Consider the following 26,335-nt stretch of genomic DNA (forward strand, 5'->3'; position numbering starts at 1 on the left):
GTTAATCCCTTAATTCAGTCGGTATTTATTAACGTCGTTTATCTCGTCGTCTCACTCGTGATTGCGAAGTCAGTCGATATTGGCATTCAAATATTATAAATATGAACTCCTTATAATGTAACTTAACGATTCATTCACGAGTAAGTTTGAACGGCTTTGAAACGTTTAACAGTTCGAATCGATCAAATCCTTTGGGTTTTCCGATATCGACTTTCACAGAGTAGTTTTATAAGTCGACCATTACTCTCAAGTCGATTCTAATGATGATCGATGATAAAGTCCAATAACATCAGTTAGATTTCACTTGTAAAATTGACTGTATTAATATTAATTAATATATTAATACTCATAAAGTCATAACATTATATTAGAAATTATGATTGTGCCTCGCTCGATCTGACTGTTCTCGATAATTAATTATTACGACAATGTTAACTAAAACATCCCCTTTTGAACCTACTTGAAACAAAGCAGTCAGCTACTGGGTTTGTTCTTGTGTTACTTTATCCGAACCGATTTTGATTCATTTAACGGGGGTAAGACTTTGAATGGTCCCATTTAATTTTAATGAAAAATATTCAACCCAAACGCTATAAATAAAGATAGAAAATGCTCAATAGATAGATACTTAGAAAGCTAAGGATATAATCATAATTCTCTGAAACTAAGTTTCAAGTAATAAAATACAGAATTTTATAAGAAAATCTAAAAAACATAAACGTAAACAACAAGACGAGCTTCTATATCATAATATGAATCGTGTCAAATGTGAAATGACGTTATAAGTTTTTACTGTTAGTAAAAGTATTCGTTTTAAGTTTTATATTTTCTTTTTAGCGCATTTATATAAATGCTTGTTTTTAAAAAGGTTTTTTCTTTTATTTATTAATTGTAGGGACAGGTGATGCATTAGTTTTAATGTTGGTACTGAAAGGAAAAATATTTTAATGAATTAACTTGTAATCGGGCCATATCATATACAAACTAAATTGATTGATGTACATTGTACATACACGAGTATGATACAAACTTGGTATACGTTTGTTTTCTCGGTAAAAGGCTAAATATCTAAAGTATAACGGCCGCTTGTGGACCGATCTTTACGTTGTACCCGTCCTTAAAACTAAGATCGAATGTAAAGATTAATTGGGAGACATGTTTTGTTACTCCTATTGTCTCGATCAGTCAATAGAGAAAATGTATCTGCAGACGGAAAGCTACTCGATATAACGACTCGGTGTTAAAGTCATTATAAGTATTTCTCGAATACGGTCGATGGATATTGAAAAGTTTGCCATCAAACTTTCCCCGCGGCTGGTCTATTGTTGCAGAGAGCTCTGTTAAGTATATTTTATATCAATTTAAGGAAAATCCTTTGTATTGTTAGCTCGATTGTGGAATTCGGAGTGGGGTGCATTGATTTTTATTTAATCTCTCAAATTGATTGTCGTTTTTATCAGCGACTACTTTTATAAACTTTGGTTGGAAGGAAAACATTGTACGGCATGCGTTGTGATCGTTGATCTACGAAATACTGTTAAGTAGTAGTACCAAAAACTTAAATTGTGTTGGGATTTTTTAAACAATAGTCGTGACTATTGTTTAAAATATATATATACAAAATAATTTTGGTCAGTGTACAGTGCTAATGCTAGTGCTAATGCTAGTGTACAGACACGAGTCATAAAACAGTGCTGGGTTATTTAGTCAAATCAAAGTCGGATAATGCGATTGTCCGAGAATACGTTAATTACTAAGACAAGCGATCTGCACAGGAGATATCACAATCTAGAATACACAAATATGTGCACAACACAGATGCACTCAACTTTATTTCAAATAATGAAACAAAAAGTACATTTTTAAGAAGCAAATTAAAAAAATGTTCTTTAAACTTAGTTCTGTACAAAATTAATAAACACATTATGCTGTATAGAAACTTTATTTTACACTGAAAAGTGAAATAAATGCTTGCTCTCTATTTTGTAATATAAAAATAATAAAACTAGAAGTTTATTCATACAAGCTCATTTAATCCATATTATCTTTAGTAAATCAGACGAACAGGAAAAGGTTTCATAATTGGCTTCGTATTCTACAGGCGTCTAATGATTTACGGTACTGTACCCACTAGGGGTAACTCGATTTGCGTTGACTTTCCAGATACAGTGAACCAAGTTTTGTTTCTACTGCTTTTAATTTAATTTCGTCGTTATTGCTTCATTTCTCTCTCTCTTCTTCTTTTCTCGATGAATAAGAAATACAGTATCTCTGGGTATCTAATGTGAAATGATGTTCAGCGACGATACTCTTGTCAAGATTTGTAGTTCCTTCCATTTATATTTATTCGCCCCGTAGTGCAGTGGCTTAAAGGTTGTTATGGCAAATAATTTGGATAATAAATCCATATGCTAAGTTCTTCTTTTACATATACCAGCAATGACTATTTATAATAAATCACTAATATTTTCATTTCCACTCCAATTACGCGCAAAGCTCGCGTTAAGACCACTCTCCGTACTTGTTTCCAAGTCGGCAATAGTCCGTAAGGTCGAACCTGCGACCTTCACATTGTTAGGCGACTTTTTAGGCGCCTTAAGTTGGCATCGTTCCAACTTATTATAATATTTGATTTCAATATTTGTAAGTTGGTTTCAATGTTTCGCTCCACGAGCGAAACAATCCATACTGGATTATATGAAATTCATGTGACACGTGACCCCTGTTCGCCATTTTGTCCACCAGATTAACGGCCATGCAATTTAATAAGAATAAAATTTTATCGATAAAAATCACGAAGCTAACTAATTAGTTTTATGTTTATACCAGAAATATTATTATTAATATGGTTATTGAGATACAAACTAGATAATTATATTTACACATAATCTAGGGCTTAAATCTTTTTTTAGCTTAAATTTTTTAGTAAAGCATTTTCGGTTATGTTAGAATTATTTTTCAGAATATATTCTTAAATATAGGCAAGATTTTTTTTATTAAATGAAATATAATACCACGGGTCGATTTTAGAAAGAATTAGTATAAAATGAGATTTATTTATGGAAAAAGGTACATTTGGATATGATTCGTATGAGTCATCTGCTCATACTCACTGAGATTGTCATAAAACAATCCTTGCCGTCGTTTTGAAGGATTCTTTTTTCTAAGGACAAGAACAGTAAAGATCATTACTATTTAAAAATTGAATTCCTTTAAACATGTAAAAACACTCAATTTTAAATTGATATTATTGAAATGTTACATTTTATGCTTTTGTTTATTCACTAATTTTGTTTATCAATAGTATTTTAATGAACGGAAATTTTAGAGTTGTATGTAAAATTTTAACGATCAGTTTAATGTACAATTAATAGCTGCACACATGTGCTTCGATAACATCCGAATATCACGATGTGTTTTATGGAGTAAAATCTAGTAGTTGGATCTCCCTATTAAGTGTCCACGTTTGGATTGTCGAACGGAACCGTCCCGTCGGATAGCCTTTTTCGGAATAGAACCAATATATATATTTTATATTTATAGTTCATTGAACAAGCTCGTCTGAGTAGGTTCGCCTGCCACTCACTTATCACAATTTAATTTGAAGTTAAAGTTTGATCAGAGATCTATATTAAAAAAAAGCCTTCTTTTTTTTTAATAAGGATTATATTCAATCCATAATAATCAATTGTTGTTCATAATAAAATGTAATCAATTATTCAAAAACGATTAAAATACTATACTATTATAAATACATTACTTGTATAAACACTTAAATTATTATGTAAACCGAAACAATATCTATCTCACAGCTTAAACGAATTTTGCGAACGGACAGACGCAACCATCGACTTAGTTTAATACTTTAAAGTTTTTTTTTAATGTATAATAATTTAAAAAAAGAAATATTTTCCACCCAAGAGGGATAAATATGTCAAGCCAAAGGCCACGTCGGTCTAGCCAAGAACGAGCTAAAATAGGACGACGTGGTGTTTGTTAGGCGGGTGGCCCGATAGAGTCTTTACTTAAACAGAAGAATAAACTAACACACAATGTCGTTTTTCCGTAGATGTGGACGGAGGAGCTTTTCACTTTGGCGTACAATCTGAATCAATTCAACAATCCTACGATAAAGTTTCTAGAAAAGCTGCACACGAAGATCGTCCTGAAAGCAGACAAGTCAGGGAAAATACTAGTGAAGAAGTGAGTATTAGCAGTACTTGTATTAAGTTAATAATAGATATATATTTATATGGACACAAATGTATATATAAACATAAAACTAGAAATAGACAAAAAAGGGGTAAGATTAAAAAAATGAAAAGCTTACAACCATCTCCACTCCACTCCAATGGGAATAGGAAAGAATGTAAATAAACAACTTTGACCTTGAATTGACATGACATTTTAGTTACACTAGCGAGGAGAAAATCATTGAGTGTACGGTAATGAATGCTGAGGAACGATATATTTTATTGGTTTTACGTAATTTTATGTTATTTTTTAAATAAATTTTATATAAATTGCAGGTAAGGTACATATTCAAATTTTTAGGTAGCAGCATTTTTAGTCTTAAATAAAAATTAGGTCGTTAGTTTTGATTTGGATCGTGGTAATTCGCAAATTGCCTTATTAACTTATAAAGAAGTAGTTATTTTCAGCGATAAGTCACAGAAACACACTCACAATATCCCTCATTAATAAATAGAAACATTGTATGTTTCAATAATGAAGTGGCATTTTCGTGACATATGACGTATTGTGTAATACTAAGGTTTCGAATAAATAACATTTTAAATATCTTTCAAAGATTATTCTTACTTTATCTTATATCTAAAACGACTATGACCTTAAAATAAATTTCTTAGCATTAAATGTTTAAAAAAAAAAATGTAACTAAAAATAACATTTTATCTTAATCTTCTAACTGAAAAAGTAATGTTCAATCAGCGTAGTCCGTGTTGAAGGCAAATCAAAAGTCAGTAGGCAAAAGCAAAAGGTTGTAAATACTAAACGGTTACAATTACAGTTCGCTTAAACAAAGTCAGGTCGTAAGAAAAAACCTTTTGATAATTCCGAATAATATTTCCTTACTCTTGTATTATTTTCAAAACTATAAATTAAGTGTTGCTTTGCATAAAACTATATTTTGAGATTTTTTTGTTTCTTTAAAAATAATTTATTCTTTTAAAATTTTTTGTCTATACCTTATATAAAATAAAAACATTTTTATCGAACATTATGTAACTTTATACTTTTTTTCTTACAAATATTTCATATTCCATATTATAACCAATTAAATAAATATATATTTAAAAAAATCTGAAATGTATGTTTAAACTAAAATAATATATTTTTTATCTGTATAAATTTATTCATTCCCCATTCGTTTAGCGAACACCCTTAGTGAGGCCTCCATTTGAATTGTTCGTTCATCGAAAAATGCCGTTTTGAATGTCGGCAAAACTGTTTTCGTTACTTTGGAAGTGAAATTAAAGTGGTTTTACTTAGTTAAGTGAAACATCGTTGTATTAAAAATGAAGATATATTAATGTTGTACGTCAAATTATGCTACGTAGCGGCGCTTGTCGGATTTGCCCACACCTCGCGCTTCATGTAATTTATCTCTATCGCGCCAAAAAGGTTCCACCACGAATATCGATATGTATAGATTATGTTTTTCGTATTTTTTTTAAAGTTATTTTGTAAGCTTCGTACCACACACAAAGTAATTTCTAGACCATCGCATTCAATATGAATGTTATAAAGTTCCTGTAATCGCTTTTTGTCCGCCAGTTAACATATAATGAGATGGATGTTACGTAATAATAATAATTAAAGTCAAATGCTATAGGGAGGGACGGCATATCTCTGGATATGATATTATTGTCTCTTCCCTATACACTCAGAATTATAACGTGCATAATAAATAAATCCATAATGACTCATATATTTCCTGACATGTGGAAAGAGTCAGTAATTCGACCTATCCCCAAAAATAATAACCCTGTTAGCTTAAAAGATCTTCGACCTATAAGCATTCTACCATGTCTCTCTAAGGTTCTCGAAAAAGTAGTATGTCGTCAATTAACAGAATATCTAGAATTAAATCGAATACTACCTGAAGAGCAATCTGGGTTTAGAAAAGGTCGCAGCACAACTACCGCTCTGGCCTGTGTAGCTGACGACATACTTACAGCTCAAGACGAAGGAAAAGGCACTATTCTCGTTATGCTAGATTACTCCCGCGCATTTGACTGTATTAATATTCCTCTGCTATTGTCCAAGTTAAAATATTATGGTTTTGATCATACATCTCTAAATTGGTTTTCCAGTTACCTTATTGATAGAAAACAGAGAGTTGAATTGAAGTGTGAAGATGGGAGGCCTTTAATCTCAGGCTGCTCCTCAGTTAAAAGAGGAGTGCCACAAGGCTCAATTCTAGGCCCACTGCTTTTTATATTATACAGCTCGGACATTACGAAGTGTATTAAACATTGCAATTATCACATATATGCCGATGATGTTCAGCTGTATATTTCCTTTAAACCTTCAGAGACCGATAACGCGCTAGAAAAGCTTAATGAAGATCTTAGTAATATCTCAAACTGGTCTGAGTCCAATACATTAGTGCTGAATCCAAGTAAAACTAAATATATGTTACTGGGTACCCCTAATCAAATTAAAAAAATATCTGTTAAAACCCTCAACATACAAATGAAGGGTGAAAATATTCAGAGAGTTTCTGAAGCAAAAAATTTGGGTGTCTTAATGGACGAGAATCTACGCTTTGAAAACTACTATTCTGAAATTGTCCGCAATTGCTATTACCGTTTAAAGATTCTGTATCGTATCCGTGACTCACTGAGTACTGATTTGCGTATTACATTGTGTGAGAGTTTGGTTTTGTCTAAGCTGAATTACGCTGATGCACTTACTGGACCAAGACTACTTGCAAGAACTAAAAACGTAACACAACGTGTTCAAAATGCTTGCGCTCGATATTGTTTTCACATACCCCCACGCACTCACGTCACGTCATTTTTGAATAATTCTGGTTGTTTAAAGATGGAAAGCCGTAGAAAATTACATTTAGCAACACTTTTATTTGGCATTATAAAAAATAAGGAACCCTTGTACCTTTACAAAAAACTGCGATGGGCGAGAGACGAAAATACCTCGTATGGTACCAGGGCGACCACATACATGCTCAAACAGCATAAGCACAGCTCCGCTAGTTTTCGAGGCAGTTTCCGGTACTCCGCGAGCAAAATCTGGAACAACTTGCCACCGCCTATCCGTAGCCTGCAAAACATTAATAATTTTAAAATAAAATTCAAGACCCATCTGCTAAATTTACAAAAGCAGACATAGATCTTGTCTATACAATATAATTTGATAAACTACTTGCCTATCGGTTATGGCCATCTTGCATTACGGAAGTTGCTCCTTAGGTACTTGAACACGGATGCCGGATTGCCTCGACTCGCCTATGATATTTCACTCCCTGAAAATACAAAAATACGATTACATTATATTATACATATGCATATTTCAAAGTAAATAATGTATAACACAGATTAAATTTTATATATAATTAACAGATATACTAAATAAAATAATACCTTGTAAGGTAAACATACCTTACAGTAGCACAGGACATTTGCATTATGTGTTGCTGAATATCGTTTAGTGCATAAAAATGAAAAATGATCTCAATTAAACCTATGGTAGTTCTTTTGTGTTGCTTTTACTATGTTTGTTGTTCACTTTGTATTGTTTTTACAATTCATGTAAGCAAATAAAATCACTTTAAGGTAGTAACAACACGTCACAGAATAAGTAACATATTAGGTTTGTAATGACGCAACGTGACGCAATCCACATGGGCGTGCGGTGACGATTACACTGACGTCGGTCGTCGACGGTGTTCCGTTATGTCCACATCCACGTTGCGGCCGCGCACCCCCCGCCCCGCGCGAAACCTGTTTTTTTTTTTTTTCATAAACACTCTCGAGACTAGCGGTGGTGTGATCGGCCGCGACCTGCGCCTTGCGTCCCGTGCCCCTCAAATGTTTTTCTTTTTTTTTTTTCAAGTTGATACTGTCATTGCGTGGCTACAAGGGAGACAGCTGAAAATCAGCAGAGGGATAAAAATCCCTCATAGCCTGAGCTGTCTCCTTTTGACTGCACACAAGTGTCATATTAATTATATTTAATTATTTTTTATTTATTATTATATTGTTTTTATATCCATTTTTGTATATATATATTTTTTTTTTTTCTTTATATGTGTGTATGTCAATAAATGTTTTTTCTTTCTTTCTTTTTTCTTAATAAAACAAAACTGTGGAAATGTTAATAGTTCTACAGACAGATTTTAACTGACTGTTGATAAATTGGCTCTTGAATTTTTACCACACGACAAAATAAACGACTAAATAATAAACATATCTTGCATTTTGACGTTGAATGAGTGGTTATTAAATTTTCTAGTAACATAACTTCAGTTGCTCTACTTAGATTTGGGTCTTAAAAAGAAAAATTGCAAAATTTGTTTTTCTTAGTACAAGACTTTAAATGTCCCACTGCTGGGCTAATTTCATTGAAATTAGACACATGGAAGTTTCCTCACGATGTTTTCCTTTACTACCGAGTACGAGATGAATTATAAACACAAATTAAGCACATGAAAGTTCATCGGTGCTTACCTGGGTTTTAACTTGCAACCGTCGATTAAGATGCACGGGAACTAACCACTGGGCCATGGCTTGGCTATTTTTTTATTATCTATAGATACAAATCTAAAATCTTCAAATTATAGATAGTCTCTTAAGGCCGTTTTTCTGTATCTATCGTGGTTGAGACACCCTCGTTGCCCGCCTCGAATATTCTGTACATTCTCTCATCGTACAATGATATGAATGTTATATTTTATTTATGGTAAAAAAAATTTTTGACGTTCTGTAAACTATATATATTATACTAAACAGTTCAGAGTTTGGAAACAAATCATTTACTTTTTATATTATATAGTCGAACTCTTAAATGAAAAAAAAAAGAGTTTGAATAATCGCACCAATTTCAGTTACTAGTAGTCCGATTGAAAAAATGTTTTTGCGTAGGATGGTCTGTTTATTGAGACAGGTTACGGGCCATATAACTGTACGCTACGGCCTTAAGGGGTGGAGCAGTAACCATAAACGTCGACTAATCTGGCAAAGTGTAGGCAAGTGCGTTATGCGAGCACGACGCAGTGGATAGAAAGCTCTTTCGTATGTTTTAATAATCTAATCATCAAACTGAACAAGATATTGTGCTTTTATTTTTCTACACAACTTACGAATGTATTTAATGAGATGGACAAACATGCGCGTATCAAAAAAATAAAATAAAGTGAGAACACGCGTGCCAACTAGGACATTCATAATTAAAAATCTCCATATGAAAGCATACATACATTCTTTATATGTTTGATATCGTTTTGAATACTATAATAAAATAAAATAAAAATTATAACTATACTAAAATTCCTCAGTCATTTTTAACTTTGCCGTTTCATAAATTCAAATAATTTGTAAAAAATACTTTGGTAAAGAAGGCATATTATTCGATACAAGACTATTTAGATTATAAAAAAAACGTGGAGTTAATACTTGTTGACTTCCAGGCAGGATATAGTACATACAATTGTATTTAACTAACATGACTGTATTTTTAAAAAGATTAACCTACTGCGTTTCTTGTCGGTTCTTCTCGGTAGAATCTACATCCCGAACCGGTGGTAGCTTCACTTAATAAAGTTTGTTAAATGACGATTCAAAAGTGCTTGTTAAAGCCTACTTTAATGAAGTATATTTTGATTTGATTTTGAATAGATTTTTTATATGACGTTATCTATACATAAATTGTGTCGAATGGTTGACGTTCGTACTCGTAGTATAACGTTTAAAGTGATTTCTATTTAATCACTCGTGTTTTAATTAAATTTATACTGATATTATATACGCAACAGTAATTCAGTCGTTCTGTCTATTTATTACCCTTTCGCAGTCAAAGCACTCAATCGAAAATGATGAAACCCATATAACGCGAGCGAAACCGCGAGGGACATCTAGTACATAATATATTAAAACTAGGTTAGGTTTGTACTCCGGGGCCAACAGGCAAAGACCTTAGGAGCATACAAACAGTGCAGACTGCTTGGTCCACTTATACACTCGCTACGTTTACTTACACTGGTGGATGATACATATAATCTGGTTTGAAACGTAATATTCTAATGCGAAACTTCCCCGAGGTCTGTGAGAGGTGGGCGCAACAGGTACGATGGTACTTATGTGTGTGTGTGTACGCATACACTTTAAACTTGCGCGATGAATAATTTATAACTATAGTAATATGGTAAAGCTGAAGAGTCTGTTCGTTTGTTTAAATGCGCTCTTGCAGTTTCTACTCTAGATAGACCTCTATTGACCCTTTGCTGATGAAGGCTGCATAACATGACGCTACGACCCGCGGGGCGCAGCGACTTTAAATTTAATTTAATAATGTAAAAACACTATTCAAAACTGCTCGCAAGAACCATTTTGAATAAAGTATTTTATTTTTATTTTTATGTCGATCTTTCTCGGGTGATGTTGCGTGTAGCAGCTAGCTTATAGTACATTGTGGTATACGTTGGTAGTACTATGCCTGTGCTGCACGTGAGTGTCAATAACAACTGTAAAAAATTTCAATTCCGAAGATTTGAGTGCCTAATTGCAATATCCCACGCGTATAATATAAACGAAGCACTTTTCACTTGCATCGAGCGCGACTCTGCACTCTGTCAATCCTGTCGCTCCGTTTGATGTGCCTTTATTCAAAACACATTACAGAGTATGTAGACACAGAGCTATAATCTTCAAATAGTTTTTTTTCACAAGAAGCTTGTTTAAAGACTCGTTTAAATTATTATCAAAATACATTTTATTACCCGTCGATTCCAACAGTTTGTTTTATGTTGAAGGTGTAATCAATCGCTTCGGTACGTTGCAATTACTGCGGGTGTTGTCGATAATAGTTTAACTTGTTTAAACTAACAACATTAAAGATTAAGTCGCTTTCAATAAGTTCAAAATATATAATATATAATAACTAGCTGTTACCCGCGGCTTTGCCCGCGTAGAATATGAATATATTTACAAATTAACTTAAAATGTTACGTTAATGTAATACCTCTTTGTATTCCACATTGGTGTGTATTTCAGCCCTTAGGGTAGAATATCCAGAAACGCTTAAAGCGAATCAACTAATTATTAATCGGTATCCCAAAAATAAATTTTCGACCTTCTAACTTCAAAATGACAGACTTCCAGACTATCCTGAATACGAAATGTTAACACCTATAGGGTTTCACTTTAGGCCTAAAATATCAAGAAACGCATAAATACGTATTTTTATCTACTCATTTTTAATCAGTAGCTCAAAAATAACGTTTCATGTTTCTTACTTCAAAAATGACGGATTTCCAGACTAACCTATATAAAAACAGTCCTACCCCTATTAAACCCCTTAGAGGTAGAATATTTAGAAACACTTAAATACGTATATAATCAATTTTAATCAGTATCTCAAAAATAAAGTTTCATATTTTTAGTTTAAAAAATGACGACTTCCATAAAAACTTTCAACCCTTATTGCACCTCCTTAATGGTAGATTATCTAGAAACGCTTAAATACGTATCTACTCATTTTTGATCAGTATCCCAAAAATAAAGTTTCATGTTTCTATCTTAAAAATGACGGACTGCTATACAAACTTTCAACCCTTATATCACCCCCGTAGGGGTAGAATATGCAGAAACACTTAAATAAGTATCTACTCCTTTTTAATCAGTATCCCAAAAAAAAGTTTCATGTTTCTAACTTAAAAAAATCCATACGAACGTGCAACTCCTATTTCACCTATATAGGGGTAGAATATCCAAAATTCCCTCCTGAGTAGGTGTCATGATATGTTATTTTATAAGTGTACAGTCTAAAATATAAGTTTTATGCTTCTAGTTCTAAAAATTCTAGATATGACAATACTTTCAACAACTTACAACCTTTCATCCTAAAAATGTCCTTTCTCAGGCTCTAGACTATTTGTGTACCAATTTTCATTTAAATCGGTTTTAAGTAGTTATGGCGTGAAAGCGAGACAGACAGACAGACAGAGTTACTTTCGCATTTATAATATTAGTATGGAAGTATGGATTGTTATTTCCCTCGCTAGAGAGCTCCGATAAGAACCGCGTCCGATCGCTGCTAAATTCAAAGTGCTACAGGGAGAACCGCGGCCTCCGACGCGCCTATAGCACGCTCCCGCCGCCCCGGCCGACCGGCCGGTACCACCGCAAACGCTACGTTCCGCAATTTTTAAATCTGTAATATCTTCGAAAATATTCATTTAAATCATATGCTGTAAAGGGCCATATAGATCAATATTAAATCAACAATGTTTTTAAGGTATTTAATTGGATAAGGATTAATGCTGTATAGGTTAAAATCTCTTTAAATCACTCTATCTATTAAAAAAAACCTCATCAAAATCCGTTGCATAATTTTAAAGATTTAAGCATAGACAGGAAAAGACAGACAGTATACTATGTAGTGATAACAAATAGGTATAAAGTACACACTCACTCATTAGGAAATACAAACCGCTATGTCCCTGCGTTTTAAAACTGTAATATCTTCTAAAATATTCGTTTAAATTACATGCTGTAAAGGGCCATATTGATCTATATTGAATGCACAATTTATTTAAGGTACCTAATTGGATAAGGATTAATGCTATATTGCTTAAATCGCTTCGAAAATAAGGCATTATTTCTCGTAAAAAGTAAACGATAAAAAAATGTTTATTGTGGGTTATCTTCAAGAGATAGACATATACCATCGCGGACTTTTTGTAGACATTTTTGAGGTGTACAATTCTGTAGTACATTATTTTGATCTATCTAGTAGGGTTCAGCCAGCGTTTACAATGTAAGCGCAAAAAAATTATAAATTTACGACATCACATTAGAAACTTTTAAAATTATTAGTGTTACTTAACTATATTGTCTATGTATTATATACAAAAACCTAACTCTCGAATCACTCTATCTATTAAAAAAACCGCATCAAAATCCGTTGCGTAGTTTTAAAGATTTAAGCATACAAAGGGACATAGGGACAGAGAAAGCGACTTTGTTTTATACTATGTTTTACGATTAAACATTTTTAATGCTCTTTTAGAAACCCAAGAAATCAATTTAGATAATTTTGACCGCAGAAATTTTTGCCGTAAACATTTCGTTAAAGAAGATATTCTTTTTCTCTTTGGAAAGCAACGAACGAGATATTTTTACGGTTATTGATAATAATTTATTTTTATTAGTCGATAATTTAAAAAAATAAATAAGATATGTATAATGACTATATAATATTAAGTCGATATAATATATGCATGTATACATAGTGATACAAGAGTAAATATTAACACGCATTTTTTCGCGTATTTGCACGCTTGACATAATGGCCTCGACCGTCGACACGCGTTCGTCTTATCCCAATATTTGCTATAATCGATCTATACAGTATATTTATTTATCTTGTATAATTTTATTGGGGCCACCTGAATCTCTTAGATTCGACGGTGTTTATGTGAACATTCAGCGTCGTAATTTAGAACCTATTTATATTACATTAAGGAGCGATATTGTGTGTACGTTACTGAACGAAACTTTTTTTTAAATATAATTTAGTTTATGCTTTGATAGTATATTTTTTTTTAAGGAAATTATTTTTTGTTGCCAACTGTTGGAGCAGTAGGATATCAAATTAGGGTCACAGCGGGTGAAACAACGGAATGACAAATTGAAACGGTTTGATATAGATTGTCTAAAATAGATATAATCAGTCGATTACTGTTATCTAAGCATACAGACGAGTACACAGTACACACACACATCGTAACGAGCTGCGTCCCGCGGTTTCATTTGTATTATACGTGCCTGTTATAAACTAAAGTTTTGCGCCTTAGTGTCTCAGCTTAAATCAACATTATCTTATAAGTTTTCTCAAAAAACGTGCTATGTATCGCAAAAATAAATATTTAAATCGGGCAGATCGTTACCGACATCGGTACGTTCAAGTAAACAAACTATTAGGGTGAATAATCGTTAAATAAACAAACGTGTATCGTCAAATCCAAGTGTAAATCTATTTTGTCGATAGACAAGTCGATACAGTATACCTGTTAAGTTCATTCAATTAACGTTTTAATCTAATTCGACGCTAGTTCCCGTATAAACGCTTTCGGTGTAATTTCATTAGGTGCTTGTTATGGATCTGGTTAGACAACTACCTTTTGGAATTACGACGATTGAAGGACGTGATCAAGTGTAATTATACATACACACATTGTATTTGTTTGTTATAATTCTTGAGTATTTAAATGATTTACTCGGTGGGAGTGCCTTGGATGGGTGGCCGACCCCTTTGAGCGGAGAGATCTATCAACATCCTTCCGGTTATCGTAATTGACTCTGTCAAGGTTTTGATATAGAGTGAGTTATTATACATTAGATCTGTGAAAATTCGCATATATTTACAGGCACAGCAGATGAAATACTACTACTTAGATATCGTGGTTGAAATCCCTTTGGCTGTGTAAGGTGTATATTCTTCTTAGCGTGCAAATGTTATAGACGGTAAGGTGACCACATAGGCGACCTATCTCGGATGCCGTAAATAAATCAATTTATAAAACATTGCAAGGACGTTTAATCACAGAATGGTTACCGGTGTAGTCGATAGCTTAAGGCAGAGTGTCTTCTAGCAGTAACTTACTTTGTCATCCATAACATAAAATAGTGCTTTTAAAAGTTTATTTTGTAATGTGTTACAAACAGAAAGTCCAAGTTCGAGATAGAAAACATTTATATGTGTAATAAATGATAAAAGCTTTCCTCAGAGATGATATCTTATTTCCTTCAGATTGTCAGAGAACAAATGTGCCAAATTTGATAGCGATCGGGACCAAAATAACATGTTTAGAACATTACAAAGGTTGTGTAATATTAAATCATCAAAACAAACTTACTTCGCCGTGTATATTTAATTCAGGTAATAATAATTATTATTTTCATGAAGTCGAATGAAGTGATGTCCAAATATTTTTGGTCTCAATAGCTGTCGTCATGGGTTTTGTGCGAGCGGGTATTCTCATTAGTGATTCGATTTCGATACAACAATAGTTTGCTATTGCTGTGTTTCAGCTTATGAAGTGAATGAGGCAAATGCCAAATTGTAATTGAAGAGTCAAGGGATGAAACATCTTAATTAATACTTTCGGCCAAGTAGGAAGTGGTTTTCTTACTTGCATAGCGATATACAGTGGCTGTGTCTCTGTGTGCGTGTTAAGCAGAATAATAGGATTGGGTCCACGATGATTTATTTATTTATTTATTTATTTATTAGGTTCGCTAGCGATTTTTACATTTGTCATTCTTACATAAATACACAATTAGGTATATACATCCATAGATTATGTAAAATCATTTAAAAGCAAACACTACATGCTAATTAAACTATTAATTACAATTGCTTGCTACAACAACAAAAAACGAAAAATGAGCAAAAGAGAAAAAAACAAAAAAAAAGAACTATTAAAACGTTTGTACACATATTTCGGCTCAAACATTAATCTGGTATATAAACATTTGTTTAGACCAGTAAAAGTTAACGAAATTTAATAATAATATAAATACTAAAATATAATCATGAGTGTATTTTATTAATAATTCATTTAATCTTAATTTAAGGTTAATTTAAGGTTAAGGCTGACTAGGTCGTTGATGACTAACTTGCGAAAGGTGCTAAATGGATTTATGTTTATATCAATAAGTTTATGGATAATGGCTTTGTTATATAATTTGCATTTACGAGGAATGGGGGAGTTGGCGCCGAACACTGAATTTTGAATTTTAAAATTAAATAAAATTTTGAAATTAAAAAAAAATTTGGCTGCTGAATTCACCTTCGGACATCTCGCCAAAATTCAAAATATCACCCACACCACCTAGATCTACAACAGCGCGATTTTTAAGACATTTTCTGCCTCGCACAACCACTCTGGCACCAGCTTTCGCCGGCGGTTTTTCCGAACCGTTACGACCTTCAAGAAGAGAGCGTACTCTTTCCTGAAAGGTCGGCAACGCACCTGCAAGCCCCTCGGTGTTGCAGATGTCCATGGGCGGTGGTAGTCACTTTCCATCAGGTGAGCCTCCTGCTCGTTTGCCACCTCTAACATAAAAAAAAAAACACTCTTCTGGTGCGTCGAGGCACAAGAGGTGTAATAGCTTGACGTGGGTATCTATGTGGCGCTCTGAAATTTATTTGTTCGAGTAAACTGGGACAATCTAAGCAATTAGTTAGTAATTTATATAGGAACATTAGATCAAAGAAATAATTTTGAAAAAGTGATAAAGGTGTTCTTATAAGCTACTTCGGGCGCGGTGTCCACCTTCAGTTGTGTTGGGGCCAACTGAATTCTCAAGTACCGATCTAGACCGGAGAATGTTCAGATGTAGAAGTAAAGGCCTGTTCGGCGTTTCCGCGGCACTGGAGTGCAAACAACTTATGAAATCTCGGTTAAAACTAAAAAGTTTGTGTCAAAAAAAGTTTTATTGATCTAACTTGAAATTTACGTCCAAGAGCTCGCGTTCTGCTATATCGTTGTATCGTATCGTTGATATTCCTGTTTGACGTCACGGACTGTTGAATAGCCAAATTACATCTCCCGCGCGAGTGGTATTAATTTGTCTCCTTAGTATTTTGCCTAATGATGTCAGAAGAATTAAATAATGATTTATACTGAAAGACACTAAGCTTGTAGCTTATGCAGACGAGTGTTTGCAAACGAAACAGCGAACTCGTTACACAATTAATGAGTATAATGTAATGTGAAATACTGAACACGGTGATCACGTGGCAGCGATCGGGGACGAGAATCAGGAGCTGCTGTACAAATTTGAACGACACCTATTGCTCCTCTGCTTCCGCAAATTTGATCATGTCTCGGATATTCGGCGTCAATTAAAGTGGCTCCGAATTCCCGTTTCTCGGAACTTTCATATATTTAATACTAGCGACCCGTCCCGACTTCGCACGGGTGCAATGCTGATACTAAATATACTACGGAATGTCTTACAACGTTCACAGTTTTCAGTCATTAGACAATACAAACAGCTATGTCCCTGCCTTTTTAAATCTGTAATATCTTCGAAAATATTCATTTAAATTACATGCTGTAAAGGGCCATATTAATCTATTAAATTCACAATATAAGTTACTTTATTGAATAAGGATTAATGCTGTATTGCTTAAAATCGCTTCGAAAATAAGCCATTATTTCTCGTAAAAAGCAAAGAATAAAAAATGGTTATTGTGGGTAATCAATAAGAGATAGACATATACCATCTCGGATTTTTTTGAAAATCTTTTTGAAGTGTACAATACTGTAGTACATTATTTTGATCTCGAAGAGTTCAGCCACCGTTTGCAATGTAAGCGCAAAAAAGTGTGTTTATTTATGACATCACTTTAGAAACCTCTAAAATTATCAGTTTCTCAAAATAAAAACCTTCCTCTTGAATCAATCTATTTATTAAAAAAAACCGCTTCAAAGTCCGTTGTGTAATTTTAAAGATCTAAGCATACACAGGGACAGACAGCACTAAGCGACTTTGTTTTATACTATGTAATGAATAATGAATAGTTACGCCCGTGTGAGGGGCGAGGGGATGCAGGTGTAAGGTACCGTCGATCTTTTACAAATATATTTTTTTGGAAAATAATTTACTCTTCTCGTCGTGAGTGTCTGTAACTTTCCCTGATTGCTTATTCATGAATAAATCTGAACCGAAATGTTTTTAAAATCCAGTAAAGCGGCGGCGCCGGCATGTTTTCCAATATAATATCTTATGTCCAAACGTGCAGGTTATTTTATTGAATATTTTTCCTTTTACAATATTACTCTCTCTTCGTTGATGTTTTATAGATTAGAAAGACAGTTCCAAACGCCTAATGACTCCGCCACAATAAGCTCCATGCGTGTTATGAACGGGTTTTGTTTTCGTTTAATGAGTGTTTCCGCTCTTTGTTCTCATATTAAATAATATTACACGTAGCTATACCGTATAAGCAAATACCTAATGAAAGGTACTTACTTTGATGCCTTAAAATATTGTTAATTAAAAACATGTTTTTAAAAGCCACTCCGGTCGAGCTTTCAGAAGCTCATAAAGTTGAAGTTCCTGCACCTGATCTGTTTTCCGTCGTGACGGACTATGGAATCATCGAATTATCAGTGTTGCTTATACACTTGAGCTCCTAACTCCGCCGAAGGGCAGCTGTAGTTAAATCGGTTCTCGAATCATTACTAATATTTGTAGTTGTTCACTTGTGCTGCGACTACTACTAGTTGAAAGTGTAACAAAGATTTATCTAACATACATACAGTTACATTCAGTTACAATAGGTAATGAACATATTTCGTGAAAAAATAAAAAATATATTATATTATTAATTCAGTCTATCCCTGTCGGGGTATTTTTAAAATGTTGATGTATCTGATATAGGAATTCTGAATGCGGGAATCGATTAATTCTTAAAAGGGTTTTCACTGCTTCCCTAAGTGACAGTCCGATTTCGATTTTTCGGATTTAAATAAAGATAAAGTGAGCTTAAGTGTGATTTTTAATGTTTCAGCTTAGCGAGTCCATACCATACCCACTCTCCGGACCTCTTCAATTCAATTCAATCCTAATTTGACTAAAAATCTAATCCGTTTTGTCACTCCCGTCGAACGCTGCTTCCGACTTTAAGATAAAACCTCCTCCACGATGTTAATGCGATCCCAATATGTCACTATTGACTTAAGTCAGTCGATTAGACTGAAGCTCTGAATCGAAGTCCAATTTGCAGAATGGAAGCGGCGTAACCAAAACGCATCGTGCATTTACTTGCGGTACGAATTACATATTGATGAGTGTCTGAGTGTGGTGTATGTTGTACTCGAAAACAATTCGGATTTTGAAATTGTGTTTGGCTTTGTAGACACGTTTAAACCGCGAAAATTTAAAAGTCTAGATAAATAGTAAAAAAATACATTATTTTTGTTAAGTCACGATATTTTCTTTAAAATTTTAAGCTGAAGATTCTATAAAACGGCACATACTCAAGGATATCCTATTATTACTCATTACCCTGTCCATATAACACTATTGAATTTTACAAGTCTTAATGTAATTTTACGCTACCACCGGTATGTAAAATACAGAATTCCACTTTTCAAACAAATCGATATTAATTAGTACTAACACCTAGTTAGTTAAATACGATAAATTATTATTTATCCTGCATGTAAATTAGCAAATACTAACATAACGCTTTTTATCGTAAAATAATCTTCTACCGATCAATTATTTATACGAGATTTAAATTTATTAATTGGCTATGCTAAAAACTAAATCAGTATACTTCATTTAAATTGATATATTGTACCTACATGACAAATCACTTTGAAATTAAAATGGCTGATATTCTACGCTGCAAGGTTCGATTATATTTTGAATACACCAAAACGATGTCTCGAATTTATTATTCAATTTCCACTGAGAGTGGTCGTCCAGTAAATCCGCTTTTTCCTGCGGCCCAGTAAAGTAAAGTAAAGTAGAGTAGAGTTATTGGTGTTTTTTGAAACAGTTATCGGTTGCGTCGTGTATGGTAATTACGGGCCACGCATTGTTACTATCGAAAATCATATTATATTTTGTATTGCTATGTTTTTGTTTACAAAGTGAATCATTGAATTAAATGCGTTACGGACCTTAGCTCCCATGGTGGCGGGGTGTGACGGTGTAAGGAAGTTAACATTTCACCAAAGTCGATGGGTGGCGGTGACGCGGTACGGTAGGATGCAAAAGCGAACCCGTGGCCCCGCCTAGGAGATGGAGAGAAATACCTCCTACTTCACGTGAGAGAAAAACGTAACGAGTTTTCGAAGCGATCAAAAAAAGTCGGTGACGATTTTACCTCAGTTTGTCGTGACTGGTATCGTGTGCGCGATACAGCTACGCTATATATTGAGTGGACCGCAAACTAAAACTGTTGAATTTATTCCACGCCTTATTTTCTCTTGAACTTGCCCTGACCTGAAGATTTATGGATGCAATTGTAAACGTCTCTGTAAATCATCTGTCTGTCGTGTCGTCTCGTGGGAAAGAGAATATAAGAACCTTAGGCACAATGACTTTTGATTTAAAGTTTCGATGAATCTTTAATGTTGTTTTTCAATAAGCTGTCTGACATTTTGCTTAAGCGAACGTATTGTTTATATCGTCTGTCGCGTGTAACGTAGTTTTGTTTACGGAGATCTTTGTTATTTCTATACTTTATTAAACGAAAACACAAGTGTTTGTGTTTTTAAGTATTCGTGTATTGTATTGATGATTTATAAGAAACGACTACGAGCAAGGTCGAGTGACGAAGCGCCGACGAAGATTCTTTATGTGAAGTTTTTACGAAAATCGAAAGCAGTTTTTATGATGATTGAAATGATTGGATGACTTTAATGGTTAAGCTGCCTATTTTTTAATTTTGTTTTAAAGCGTAGCTTCGAATGGTCTAAAACTTGTCGCCTGTAAACTCTGCCACTGTAAGAAGAATGGATTACATTTATAACGTTTAAGCCGCTACAACCATGGCATTTAAGATGCTATGGGCGCTGTATGTACCTTTATTTAACATATAAATAATACGAACACGAAATTCCCGCTGTCACGGCCGTAGTGTTGACGTATAGCGAGTGAAACTGATGCGCAGCCGTTTATTATAATATTGTTTAATAAAACCTTCTCCGAAACGCGTAGTGTCTTCTGATATAAGTTTAATGTATATCGGTTTAGTCGTTTTCCAGCTACGCATTACAAAAAAAACCGCTTACTTAGTTTTAAGTACCCATATAAATAGATTGCGTGAACCCAATAACGATAGTTTACGAGATTGGTTAAGAATAAATGAATAAATAGAACAACTAAAAGTAGTGCCTTACTTTGTATTGAATATTTATATTAGATTTTTAGTTTGTTTCACGATCTTAGCCGGTCAGCGCGTTAAAATAACGTACCTGCGTACATTTTCCCATAATCATTTTGATTCATATACATTACTAGTTGTTGCCCGCGGCTTTGCTCGCTTGGAAATTGGTTATATTACAGAATAATTTAAAATATTACGTTAATTTAAGACTTCATCTGTGGTGTGTGTGTCGACTTTCGTGGGCTAGATACACCAGACTGCTTACAGAGCTCACTCTCGAACAGACTGTAGAGTTGTCCATATGACAAACAGTATTCTCTTATATCTGCTCCGGCCATTTTAGAAATTTGACGTTGTACTTTATTAATTGTCATGGTGAAACATACTTTAAACGCGAATTGTACTCTCTTGAAATTAAAGGGGTTTACTGATGGTATCAAAGATATTCGTGGAATATACACTATTTCTCCTTTAGTACAATGATAACTATAACCTATGAGAACCCTTAACATTAGTCTGGTGCCGTTGCATAATTTTTAAGGTCTTAAATTCAACCCTTAGGGATAGAATATCCAGTCACCACTCATTTCTCATCAGTAGCTAAAAATAAAGATTAATGTATCTAACTTCAATGACGACTTTCCAGACTAACCTACATAAGAAATGTCAACCCCTATGGGTAGATTATCTAGAAACGCTTAAATACATATCAACTTATTTCTAATTAGTATCCCAAAAACAAAGTTTCGTGTTACTAACTTAAAAACTAACGGACTTCCATACAAATTTTCAACCATTATTTCACCCTTTTAGGGGTAGAAAATGCATAAATGCTTAAATACGTATCTACACATTTTCAACCATTATCCTAAAAATAAAGTTTAATGTTCACCTTAAAAAATGACGGACTTCCAGACTAACCTATACGCAATGACTACGTACGTACGTACGCTTAAAACGTTCTACCCCTATTTCACCCTCTTAGGGGTTGAGTTTCCAAAATGCCTTTCTTAGTGAGTGTCTACTCAATAAAAAGATCCTACTCACCAAATTTCAAGGCCGTAACTTTAATAGTTACGCTCGGCGGTGATGAATCAGTCAGTCAGGACTTGTTATTTTATATATATGGATTAATCACACTTGCGATGGCTGATCAATACTAAGAAACTTTTTAAAAATAGATTTTCAGATGAGAAAGTACTATGCCAGACAAAAATGACAAAATAAATTGTTACTGTTCCTCACTGGATTGACTAGTCTCCGGACTTTTCTGTACTTTTACAAACAACAAATAAAAGTTTAAACATAAATAAGGCCTCGTATTTTGCATACTATCATTCCGCATTCAGCTTGAAGTTTATTGTAACTAAACTAGTTTTAGTTGAAACAAAAAAAGTTATGTGGACAGTCAGCCGTTTAAAAAGAGTTATCCGTTTGAATAGCTTTTGTGGCATCGTCACAGGCGGCCGTCTGTAAACAACACACCACTGCCGACTCCGGCTATTTCGTTTCATCGATCGAACAACTTCGGATACCTTAAACGACTTTATGTTAACTTTGTTCTTGTTCTGGCGAGCTGTTGCAGCTGTCCGAGTGTTTGCGTTCGTCAATAAATAAATAAAGTAATCTCTGGTCCAATTGCTAAGATTAGACGTTTTGTGTACACAAAATTCAGTTACTTTAATTGCGGATCTGGTGGCACGGCAGGGCCTCCGCCATGACGAGCTAAGCTAAGTGCAAAGTACTACCTACCTATTCTCGAGCCATGCTTCTAACTCACACACATATTTTGACTAAGGTGTAGAGTTTGTGAAGTTAGGTCTTGTAGTTATAGCGTATAGAGTTAGAAGCTTTCATGAAAAGACATGAAAATGTTTATGGTGGGATGAAGATTTTACACTTAATGTTCGTTCGAGTTTCATATTTCAAATGATTCTAATGAAGATGGATCAGTGTTTAAAATATGTATAATTGTTTAAAATTATTTCCATGGATTTTATGTTTTAGTATATTTCATATTTATTTGAAATCTATTGATCGATAAGCCTACGGTGTCTTATTAAATACTATACACACTTTTTTTAATTCATATATGTTTTAAATCATTGTTGATAATAATCTTGATCCTTGGTTGGTACAGCAGAAATCATAGATGATTTATGATTTCTGGTCTACCAACTTTACACCGTCCATACATTGCTGACAGTGGGAACTGAGCTTTAACAAGTTGAGAGACACGAGGAACTTTCTGATTCAAATTTGAATTTGGTTATTTGATGTGTAACATTACGACGATGCTGTCATACAACGTTATTATACGTGAAACATTTTTCATTTTTATTTGCTGAATAAAATACGTATTTTACAAATAGACTCAGTCGTGAAAAGTATAATCCTAACGTCCCTAAATGTCCACGTATTACCATACCATTATCGTAAACTACAACAATATTTATGGTTTTTTATATGAATATGTCCGCAGTAGGTTATAAATTCGTATTTCATTAGTATAGGTTATCCTACGTTAAGTAGCTTTTTGTATTCTTTCTCAATTCATTTATTTACGAGCTGGCGAGTCTATGCAGTTAGTCGCTGCGATAATGGCTGTTAAAAGTAAAAACTCTCCCGTTGATTCGATATGGTTTTTGTAGGAGTGTAAATATTATTAAAAAATATGTAAAAACGTATTTCCGACTAATCAGTTGAAACTTCTTCTAAATTTGATTTGAACTACTATCGAAATCTAACTAGTATGTAATAAAATAAAAGAAGGAATTACATTCATCAAATAACTAACAAGTCCCTTAAATATAAATGAAAAACTTTTGTTAACGCTTCAATGTACTTTGAAAACTAGCAGTAGGGTAACTCATCAGATGTTCTGCCACTAAACAGCAATATACAGTGTTGTTGCATTTCATTTCGACTCACAACTACAGGCACAAGGGACATAATATCTTAGATCCCAAATCATTTGTCCGTCCGCCTGCATATATCATTAAATAAAAACTAAATGATATAGTCAAGAAGTTTCCAATAGTGTATAAAAACACTAATGTTTACATTGAAATGCACACTAAATTTTCACTTTTTCACTAAAATAATTTTCGAATATTTGTCGTCCACTACGATGGGAACCGTGGTCCTTGTGAAACGTGTTTGGCGTTAAAATAACGTTAGTGAAACCGGAACATTTAGTTATAACTAGCTGTTGCCCGCGGCTTTGTTCGCGTGGAAGTTGAATATATTTAGAGATTAACTTAAAATATTACGTTAATTTAAGACCTCTTTGTATCCAACATTGGTGTGTATTTCACCGCTTAGGGAAGAATATACAGAAAACGCTTAAATACGTATCTGCTCATTTTAATCAGTATCCCAAAAATAAAGTTTCATGGTTCAAACTTAAAAAATGACGGACCTCCATACAAATTTCTAACCCTATTTCACCCCCTTAGGGATAGAATTTCCAAAATTCCTTCCTTAGTGGGTGTCTACTCAATAAGAAGATTCTACTCACCAAATTTCATGTCCGTAACTTTAATAGTTTACGCTCGGCGATGATTAATCAGTCAGTCAGGAAATGTTATTTTATAAGTATATAAAAGATAATAGTGAGTACATACCTATCTGAATGGAATAATTAATATATTTTAGTTAAATAGGCTGTTACGTTAAGTGTCGTCGTTTTGCAATATAACTAAACTGCTAAAAATCCGTATTTATTTTTGCAATAATCATATACATTATATTTATTTTATACTTTACCGATAATATACATATTATACAATGAAATGTATATAAGCTCGGAAATATTCTTTGAAGAAAGGTGAACTTTTTTTTGTATTCACAACCTCTGATTTAATGCTTCATTTGTCAAAGAAAAGCGTTAATTGATTTATTAAATAAATTTTCAAAACGCAGTAACGCCAACGCCCGTTTTTATCGTTTAACAAAACAAGTGAAGCAAACCAGCTTTCGTCCGCGGGAAGGCGGATGGCTCCTTTCTGTCCGACCATCATTGTGTAAACCGATCTGAGTGCACCGTGTTAATTGAATGTGTTCATATTGGTATATAACCAAAATCAAAATATACTTTATTCAAGTAGGCTTTTACAAGCACTTTTGAATCGTCATTAAACAAACTATTTAAAGTAAAGCTACCACCGGTTCGGAATGTAGATTCTACCGAGAAGAACCGGCAAAAAACTCAGTAGTTGCTCTTTTTCAATATCTAAAAATACAGTCATGTTAGTTAAATACAATTATATATGTATGTTATGTCTCCTGCCTGGAACTCAACAAGCATTAACTCCGCGCTTTTTTATCATATACTCTTGTATCGAATAATATGCTTTCTTTACCAATGTATTTTTTACAATTGACTTGAATCTATGAAACGGCAAAGTTAAAAATGTCTGCGGAATTTTATTATAGAAGCGGATACCTTAGTATACCTTAGTAGTATTTTATTCGTTGACCGCTTGTTGATAAATGTATTAGAAATTTATAGATTTTAAATAAAATATATGTATCGTATTTAGGTTTATGCGTACATTTAAACGGCAATATTTGTCTATGGAATGATTTGACGTATGACGTACTTCCTTTTTCTCTTCCCTTCTCGTGTGAGCCGCGGTAACGTGTGTTGTGTGAGTGCGCCGCGCTTTTGAAATTAGCTTGTGTAACGGACTTATCCTTCTCCTGTAATGTCACCCAACCCTTAGGTGTGTTCTTCGAGTGAATGAAGACCAAGGGAGCGCTCCCAGAAGAACGTGTCTTCATAAGTCAGAGCCCAGTTTTGAGGTAACAACTCCCCTTTTTCCTTAACTACAGTCCACTCGCGCGTACAATATATTATATCGATCACAAAGTTTTCGTCCACGCGCTGTAAATCGATAAAATCTCGGGTTTGGTAAGAAATAACAATAAACTGAGATGAAATTATTCGTAAACTTAGTCGATGTATTACTCAAACGAGTAAACGATCTTATTTTTTAGTGTTAAATAGTTTCACTTTAAATTCGCTTCGGATAAACCTTATTTTAAAGCCTCCATACTTTAAATCTCCATCATAGATCTCGATAAAAGTTATATCGAGAGGAGCCAGTGACTATGAATAATAATAGTATCTACTTAAAGCAATATTTTTAAGTTAAAGACAATTTTTAATGTAATACAAATGATATCCAAGTATTAATGTATAATTTTTTTATTT

At 33.6% G+C, this 26,335-nt stretch overlaps 1 protein-coding gene and 1 long non-coding RNA gene across 2 annotated transcripts in view; one reads left to right on the plus strand and one right to left on the minus strand.

The window, feature by feature from the left end:
- Window positions 1-26,335, plus strand: part of LOC113404272 (1-phosphatidylinositol 4,5-bisphosphate phosphodiesterase classes I and II) — a 90,533-nt gene that overhangs the window by 25,638 nt on the left and 38,560 nt on the right. The window contains exon 4 of the mRNA XM_064216052.1: window positions 4,070-4,203. Coding sequence (XP_064072122.1) covers window positions 4,070-4,203 — 134 coding nt within the window. The remainder of the gene's footprint in view (window positions 1-4,069; window positions 4,204-26,335) is intronic.
- On the minus strand, window positions 7,087-7,769 carry LOC135193481 (uncharacterized). Its single transcript, XR_010309261.1, has 3 exons — window positions 7,644-7,769; window positions 7,459-7,507; window positions 7,087-7,305 (listed from the first exon to the last, which is right to left on the minus strand). It is a non-coding gene; the product is annotated as an uncharacterized LOC135193481 (long non-coding RNA).

Source organism: Vanessa tameamea, chromosome 10, assembly GCF_037043105.1.
Source record: "Vanessa tameamea isolate UH-Manoa-2023 chromosome 10, ilVanTame1 primary haplotype, whole genome shotgun sequence".
Lineage (NCBI taxonomy): Eukaryota > Metazoa > Arthropoda > Insecta > Lepidoptera > Nymphalidae > Vanessa > Vanessa tameamea.